Genomic DNA, 9,257 nt, shown 5'->3' with positions numbered 1-9,257 from the left:
TATATATGTGTGTGTGTGTGTGTGTGTGTGTGTGTGTGTGTGTGTGTGTGTGTGTGTGTGTGTGTGTGTGCAGCTCGAATCCCCACTGGGGGGAATGAGCTGCCAGTGTTGGTCAATAAGTAAGATGGAGATGCCTCATACAATAATGGGAGACAATGAAATGAATGGCATGCCGGCACAGGAGTCACCCTGCTTGCATTAGGTGCTGAGGAACCCCAGCACCTTGATGAAAAATTGGCAACTGGAACAAGAAGAAAATTGGCGACCTTTTTCGCAGGGTCTACATGTAAAGGATGTGGGAGAAAAGGTCACTTTAAAACCCATGGTTCACACTCACAGTGAAGCAGCTAGAAGCTCAGTGTTCCAACATCGATAAATGGCAACAGCTCTCACAACTTTAGATTGATAAGATACACCACCAATGGGCACCAATGCACCAAATGACCACCGGACAAGCCTGAAACCAATTACAGGACTAAGTGAAGTACAATCAGGAAGGCTCCTAGGAGATGTGAATACAGCTCTGCAAGCAATTCCTACATCAACCATCACTAAAAAAAATTTATTGATATACTGCACAGCAGCAGTGATTGTAGAGGTCCTTTGCTATCATGAGAAGAACCATGAGATTAAATACCCACCATGGGAAAAAAGGCTGGAGGCTTATATCAAGGCAGCATAGAGAGAACTATTTCAATTGGCAAAGGCTCTGAAATGTGCAAATATTCAATTCAATTCAATGCAGTTCATTTATATAGCACCAGCTCCCAACACATCATCTCAGGGCACTTTACAATTCAACAGATCATACAGTCAAATCGATTTAAAGTTTTTTCTCTAAGGAAAACCAGTTGATTGCATCGACTCAATGACAGCTCCCATGTCAGAGGATGAAGCAAGCATGACCAGATAGTCACTGTCAGAGAACTGGACTACACTGAAAAACAGGCTGATCTCCAACATCTATAAATAATGCAACTTTTTTACTCATTTTTGTACTATATACACTCTTTATATGGTCTGTCCTGGTTTTTGATCTTTATTGGCATTTTGCTTTAACGCTTTGTACTCTATATAAGCTACTGCAACCAGAATTTCTATAAAGGAGTAATCCCAAGGGATAAACAAAGTTTAGCCTAAGTCATAGAAGAAGTCAGGGGTCAAACTGACCTGCTGGGAAATGATGGTGATGTTTACCTTTTCAGGGCCGATTCTTTTTTAAACTTTCAATGAGGTTTAGCCCAGTAAGGAACTGGTACCAGTTCTAGTTCTCACTATGCTGATGTTCCTTGGACCCGTATCATTTCAGAGGGAGCTGGCTGATGGGTCGGATCCTGTCTGAGCCATTATTAAAAGGCCACTTATAAACAAGTACCTGAGAGGTACAGCCAGATGCACATGCCTGAACCCATGGAAACCTCCAAACAAAGGCTCCAAGCCTTGGCCAGCCACCTAAATAGGTACATGAGAGATAATAAAACCAGACTGGTAAACCGGCTGTTCACAACTCAACCAGAGCAGTGTACGCTCAATGGCAAGGGAGCAATAGCAGAACACCCACAAAGGCTGGAAACTGAATAGTACTGGAAAGGCATTTGCGAGAAGGAGGCAGCACAAAACAGTGATGCTCAGTGGTTGGTGGCTCTGACAGAGGACCACAGCAACCTCCCTGAACAGAATCAGCCACCATCAAAGTGGCAAATATCCAAGAAAGAGTCTTAAGTAAGAAAAACTAAACAGCACCAGGCCCTGACATAATAGAGTCAGACAACTTCTATTGTCATTTTGTGTACCCTGAGTGTATACAAAACAAAATTTTGTTTAGTACATATTTCCTGACAGGAAATTAATATTTCCATTCCATAAAGTGCATCAGTGATCAAATGTAAACAGTGTGGGAGATGCCTACCTGCTTAAGAAACTCATGGCATTCCATGAGCGCTTGACAGCACAATTGACTCAGCTGCTGAGAGTTTGGAACCACCCTGAATGGTTAACCAAACGGTGCACAATCCTGCTGAGAGATGGGAACCATCCTGGATACCTAACTCACGGCCGCACAATCCTGATCTTTACATTCCAATCCAACTATCAGCCAATCACCTACCCACACACAATGTGGAAACTCATGTCCGGCATCATGGCAGCTAAGATAAGCAGTCACATGGATCAATACATGAACAAAGATCAGACAAGAATCGGTAAAAATGTTCTGGTAGAGAGAACAGTTTCTCGAGGACGCAGAACCTGAAACACCAACCTGAGCACAGCCTGGATTGATTATTAGAAAGGCTATGACTCAATACCACAATAGATCAACCAATCAACTTTTTTGTCTACTAAAGTTTACATTTCAATCAAGATTTCAGTGTCAGTGCGACCCGTTCATCGCATACAACACATACATTGGGGAGGGGTGGGGGGGCTAGGAGGGGGAACAGTTTTACTGAGGCTAAGTGTACCGCAGAATGCTGCCTTTGGTTCGTTCTTATGGCTTCCCAGGTTCCCACCATGAGGCGGTTACCCATGGCACTGTCTTTATCTCTGTGGAAAGATAGGAGCCACATCGGGGAAGAGAGGGGAAAAATGCGTTTTTCACTCTTTATCCTTGACGGGATTCAGTTTGAGAAACCAAAAAAAAACCTCAGCACAAGAAAAGCACATGTAACACGAGACAGACATTTCAGCCGAGGGTCACTTTGGAGGCAGAGTCACAGGAAGTCAATCTGACATTTGAAACATTAGTTGTGTGTGTATGATGAATGCGTTCAATTTTTCTGTGAATGCTGTCCACAGGCCATTGTCCTTGATGAGATGGAAATTTATCCACAGTTCTGGCTGCATCCTGTTGTCGGAAAATTTTTATCTGTCTTCTATTATATATTAATCTATCCTATTTACTCACTATAAAAGTTTTAACTCAGTCCGTTTCTCTCTCAAGGCCACACCATTCCCTGCAGGATGGTGTTTGTAGACCAGACATAGCTTCTTCCCAAAACAAATCAGGTTCTTTCTCAAGGTTTATTCATAACATGTTACTGTTAACCAAAGTGTGTGTAATTTGTTATGACTCTGACTGCTTTCCATTGTTGTAAGTAAGTGGGACGAAGCGCTGCCCAGATCAGAACAGAGCAGAATGCTGTGCCATAAGGACTGTATGATGAACTGTTCTCTCTTTGCAAAGATATAAATAAATGTGCCGACTGAGTGAAATCCATCGATCTCCGTTTATTTAACTAGGGTGAATAGTTTAATACTATTTTTTCCACGACAACCACCCTGCGTTCAATCACACCCAGCAGACAGCTGATCTACCGATCTTTGTGAGGGCATCAACCACTGCCGGCAGCCTTATCAATGCCCAAATTCAGCTGACATCCTCTGTAATTGTAGATACACCAGGTATCCTCTAAATTCAAACTGAAGAAATCCCAGTATCATAAAACCACAAATCCATACATCCTCAATATCCTCCACTGACAGCATTGTAAAACACAACCTCCTCCAAGCCTTCCAGCAGTCCATGGTGTATCCCACGAAGTATGTCCTGGCAGGACAGAACAGGTCCCCTTTGACCTGTCTTCTAGCTGAGAAAATAAGATCAATTGCATTCAGAAACCAGCTTATCAGATCCATTGTTTGAGTTTGGGTGATATGAAGAGAGGGCTCAGAAAAGAAAAAACACAACAAAGCAGGGACAAATCAGGGAGATCAGGGAGTTGCAGAGCAGCAGGAAATACAACTGCCTCCTTCGAGAGTCAGAATAGACTGACACACTTGGCACATACTTGGATCCTTGATTGCTTGGACCTATACAAAATCAACAGGACTCTAAATGCATTCATTGAAAACTCAATGAGGTTGTGTAAAACCACCCTTGATGCCAATGGCAAAACACTTGCAAAAGTCTCCATCACATTTGGCATATAACAAGAACCCCCTCAGTCAAATAATCAACAATACTGGCTATGGATAAGGACTGGGGAACGGGGACACCATCAGGCACTTACTCTACCTGTGCACTAATAATGATGTCTTATCAGCATCTTGATATGGCACACCTGTGAGTTGGGATGGATTACTTCAGCAAAGGAGAAGTGCAAATACTATCAGATTTAGTCTGGTTTGTGGACAAAATTTGAGGGAAATGGTAATGTGTATGTGGACAAATTTTTAGATCTTTCATTTCCTCTCATGAAAAATGGTAAGAAACCAAAAGTGTTTAGCATTTATATTTTTGTTGAGGGCAGATAATGTACAAACGATAGAGTCAAAGGAAAAGAAAATATCTACAATAAACTTTAATAATGAGAAAAACATAGCGCAATGAAGATGAAATCAGGAGTACTCAATAAAGACATTTGGTCTTACCGAGCCTTTTTGCAATTCCTCATGGCTGGAATCAGTCTCAGTCGTCCCTCAACTGTTGTGTTGTACTTGTCCAGATCCAGCTCATCCTGAACCTCCTCGGACATCTGCAACATGTAGGCCAGAGCTGAGCACTGGATCTCTGAGAGCTTTTTCTCTGATCTGTTTTCTGATTTCAGGAACTGTTGGATCTCCTGATAAACGGAGAGGTCCTTAATTTCCATCAGACAGTGAAAGATGTTGATGCTTCTTTCAGGAGAGATGTCATCAGTGTTCATCTCCTTCAGATTGTTGGTGACTTTCTGTACTGTGTCTGAACTGTTCGTCATCTGACCTATCAAGCCTCCCATGATTCTCTGGTTTGATTCCACAGAGAGGCCATGAAGGAAGCGGACAAACAGGTCCAGGTTCCCATTCCTACTGCAGAGAGATTTCTCTGTGGCTTTTTTCAAAAAGACATCCAGAGATGTTTTAATGCACTTTTTTTGCAGGAAATTCTTGATCCCCCTTGTGTTTCTGTTGGGATGACATTCTCCCAGGAAGTTTTCTATCACCTCTCTGTTCTTGCTGGTCAAACAGTGGAGCATGTAGACTGCAGCCAGAAACTCCTGGATGCTCAGATGAACAAAGCAGTAGACTGGTTTCTGAAAGAAAACGTTCTCTCTTTTGAAGATCTCTGTACAAACTCCTGAGAACACAGAGGCCTCTGTGACATCCAGACCACACAGCTCCAGGTCGTCTTGGTAAAATAGGATGTTTCCTTTCTCTAGATGCTCAAACGCCAACCTCCCCAGCTTCAGAAGAATTTTCCTGTCAGCTTTTGTCAGCTCCTGTGGACTCGTCTCATGTCCTTCATCATACTTGTTCTTCTTTCTCAAGGTCTGGACCAGCAGGAAGTGTGAGTACATGTCAGTCATGGTCTTGGGCAGCTCTCCTGTCTGCTCTGTGGTCAACAGGTTCTCCAGAACTGTAGCAGTGATCCAGCAGAACACTGGGATCCCACACATGATGAAGAGGCTCCTGGAGGTCTTAATGTGGGAGATGATCCTGCTGGCCTTCTCCTCTTCATTACTGAACCTCCTCCTGAAGTACTCCTCCTTCTGGGCATCAGTGAAGCCTCGTACTTCTGTTATCCTAGAAACACAGGACAGAGGGATCCGATTGGCCGCCGCAGGTCGGGAAGTTATCCAGATGAGAGCTGAGGGAAGCAGGTTCCCCTTGATGAGGTTCACCAGCAAAACATTGACTGATGACTTCTGTGTGATGTCGGAAACAAGCTGACTGTTGATGAAGTCCAGAGAAAGTCTGCTTTCATCCAGGCCATCAAAGATGAAGAGAATCTTCAAGACATCCAGCTTCTCTGCTGGGAGCTTCTGGAGGGTTGGATGAAAAACATGGAGCAGCGTGAGAAGACTGTGCTGCTGATCTCTGATCAGGTTCAGCTCCCTGAAGGAAAGCAGAACCACCACACTGACATCTTGGTTCTCCAAGCCCTCTGCCCAGTCCAGAGTGAACTTCTGCACTGAGAAGGTTTTTCCAACACCAGCAACGCCGTTGGTCAAAACCACTCTAATGGCTCCATGTTGGTCAGCTAAGGCTTTGAAAATGTCCTGGCATCTGATTGGAGAATCATGGAGGTTCTGGATCTTGGAAGCTCTCTCCAGCTGCTTCACCTCATGTTGGGTATTAACCTCTTCACTCTGTCCCTCTGTGATGTAGAGTTCAGTGTAAATCCTGTTGAGGAGGGTTCTGCTTCCTTTTTCATCAATTCCTTCGGCCACACGTTCACATCTCCTCTTCAGATCGATTTTATGTTCCTCTAGAACCTCCTGCAGACCATCATTTGCTGAAACAGATGGAAAGAAAGAGCAATCAAGTAAAAAAAAAACAAAAAAAAAACTTAAGTTATAAGGAGCCATCTGCACCATTAAAAGGTTTGATTCTTCTAAGGCAGGGGCCTGGCAACCAAAATTGTTCAAAGTGCCATATTGTACCAAAAACAACAAAACAAATATGTCTGTAGCCACAAAAATGTAAAACACCTATATAAGCCTTGTATGGCAACACAAGCTCTAAGAGTACTAGCCCATTATAAAAAAGGACTACATGGGCTTAAATATATAATAAGAATTTTTGATTAAAGGTGTATACTGGAGCAAATGTCACATCATGTGACCACTCTGATGTATGATACCCTGTCCTTTAAGTTTCAATTTCATAGTAGGAAAAGGTGAAGGAGGAGCAGTGAACGCTCTTACCGTGAGGAGTTTACTGCTCGCCGCTTCAATGCCACGCAGTTTGTATGTATCAGGTTTTGTTGCATTGATAAAATTATAGAAACACGATAATGAAATCAGGTTTTCGTTGTTATTTTTATATTTTTATTAAAAGGGAACAAAGTTTAAATACCTGTGTTGTGATACAACATTGCTAAAAAGAAGAAAGCAGTGAAGGACTGTCACACACCTCCTGCCCCGTTCTAATCATGGGGGATGCCCTGGCCGATAACCATGTAAGTTAGCTTCCTCAATTAAAAGCCAATTAGATTCCCTTGTTGATGCATCAGACTGTTCTGAAATTTCCCCAAGAACCGACCAGGTTTGGCAGACGGATTTGTGTGGAGCCGACACAAGTTGCATCCACTGCTCCTCAGAAACAGACCTGCAAATCGTCTCACAATCAGTAGTCAGGTTTTGCAAAGCGCTTATTTGAACTTTTTTCATGGTGTAGATGAATGTGGTTTGATTGGTTGTGAATGAGCCTTTTTTTCTTTTTCATCTTCATTTTTTTGTTTTCTCTTTTGTCCTGCCGTTGGTGTAGTAGAGTAGCTGAGGGTCTGTATGCCTTTGAACCATTCACAACCACATGTTAGGGCTGGCTATTTCATGAGTTCTACAAGCTAATATACACCCACCTTTGTAGTCCTCCCCTCCCCTCCAGAACACCTGATAAAGTCCACCTTTTTGTCATTCACACCACCCAGTAGTTTTCCAGCCTGTTGCTCCCCCAGTCCAGACCACATGGTAGGGGACATCCATCTTGAAACTGCCTTGTTGACCTCCACCCTTTATCTAACTAGGTTAGTAGAATGTAGTTTTACTGAGGTGCTACAATGCTATATTGTTAATGCTATGTTTTTGTAAACAGTTACAACTATATGTTGAATGAAGCCACATTGTTTTACTACACAGAAGCCAGTTAAACGGACTCTTAGGGTGTTATTCTTCTTCTTTCAAAACTAGTCACTTAGTCTACCTCGTGTTTTTTTTCTAATAGCGTATAGTGTTTTGCACAGATGTTAGATTCCTGTATTCCTGAATTATTAGAGTAACAACATCATTGTTTAACTCGCAGTTGTTTTTGATTCATATATGAATGGTTTATCACTCAAGCCAAATCCACCCTCTTTTGGTAATAGTTTGAAAAGACAGTTAAGTTACAGTTAAACCCTGTTTTCCCTGGTTACTCTTTGTTTCCCCCTAGTGTCCCTTTCCTTTCCCCTAAGCCCCTTTGTAGCACCTTCTGTCCACACCCGCTCCCATTTAACTGATTAATCCACTCTTGGTTCTGTCTCACATATATAATCCTCCTCTGTAGTTCATCAGTACTGGATTCTCCTCATCGCTTCCTACTGCCTTTTCATCCTGAGTGTCTCCCTGTTTTGGTTCTGATTTCCCTGCCTGTTGTTTATTGGATACATTTTCTGTTGCTACAGCATCAAATACATATATAATAATTAAATTTATCCGCATTTAACCTATCTCCTTTGGAACACTGGGCTCTAATCACTAGGCCAGGGGTAATCAATTAAAAATCAGCAGGGTCCGAATAAAGAAAATCAACAACCAGTAAAAGTCCGGAGACATTTCTAATTATAATCAGTTACTATAAAAATTATTTAACACAGATATAAAATGAGGTGTTTTAAATCAATTTGAAACCAGAAACCCTTGAACACAGACAGTAAATGCAGACCAGTCTGCAATGCATAGATTAAATTGAAATTATTTATCCCAGAAAGACTTTTAAAAGCATAATTCTTCAAATCCAATTAAACACGTAGAATTTGTTAAAAAGATGATTAGAAAAGATCCCAGAATAAAGGTATGAAATCTTACCTGCTGCATATTTGCTTTGACTGCCTATCAGACGTTCAGCTCCTGTTGTTATCCTTTCTTCACACTTGAGACAAAAGGAGGGCACTGATGGAGCAGACTGGACCAATTGGGACCTTAAACATTGCCTGCAGGATTGGTGTCCACAGCTGAGGGAGACCAGATCCATCACAGCATTCTGACAAAAATCACAGCGGGACACATGTACCTGCACACTGCTCCTCATCCTCCATCTGTGAAGAAATATTTTTATCACTAAGATATTTTTCAACCAACTGGGTCAGGTTTCGGCCTGGGTCAGGTATTGGCCTGTCATCTGTCCAGCTCTCTGTATCAGATGTTCATTAATTCCAGTGCCTACTTTAGTTACAATGGTATTTTTAATAAGTAGTATTTTTGTAACTTTAGAGGCGAGGGTGTAAGAGTTAGAGTCCCAGCGTCAGGCTGTTCACCATCCATGCATTAGAGTAGGCCCACTAACCGCCCAGAGCCACCGAGAGCAGGGATATGTCCGTGTCATGGTCCTCCAACAGTTCCTGAGTAGCCATGCAAATGGGTGACAGTACGTGTAAAGCTTAGTCATAGATCTCTGCCCACTGGTCATCACCAACCCGTTCACGTTTCTTACTGATTTATCTCCCTTAGTGACGCATCCACTGAGAAGCCCACCTTAATGGTAATTGGCAGCTCCAGAATCGTGGCATAAGAGACACCAGGGACCATAGTCAAATGTTTGCCTAGAGCCAGAATGGGCAACATGAAATCCTATCTGAA

At 42.5% G+C, this 9,257-nt stretch overlaps 1 protein-coding gene across 1 annotated transcript in view; it reads right to left on the bottom strand.

Annotated features, from left to right (window-relative positions):
* Positions 1 to 8,652, bottom strand: part of LOC107097872 (NACHT, LRR and PYD domains-containing protein 3-like) — a 27,510-nt gene extending 18,858 nt beyond the window's left edge. Inside the window, exons 1-2 of the mRNA XM_015395200.1 lie at positions 8,487 to 8,652; positions 4,372 to 6,214 (exon numbers count right to left, since the gene is read on the bottom strand). Of these exons, the coding sequence (XP_015250686.1) occupies positions 4,372 to 6,214; positions 8,487 to 8,652 (2,009 nt within the window). The remainder of the gene's footprint in view (positions 1 to 4,371; positions 6,215 to 8,486) is intronic.
* Positions 8,653 to 9,257: the final 605 nt, after the last annotated feature.

Source organism: Cyprinodon variegatus, unplaced genomic scaffold (assembly GCF_000732505.1).
Source record: "Cyprinodon variegatus isolate N-32 unplaced genomic scaffold, C_variegatus-1.0 Scaffold730, whole genome shotgun sequence".
NCBI classification, from domain to species: domain Eukaryota; kingdom Metazoa; phylum Chordata; class Actinopteri; order Cyprinodontiformes; family Cyprinodontidae; genus Cyprinodon; species Cyprinodon variegatus.
The sequence above is the reverse complement of the archived record's forward strand: the minus strand, read 5'-3'. Positions and strand labels throughout refer to the sequence as shown.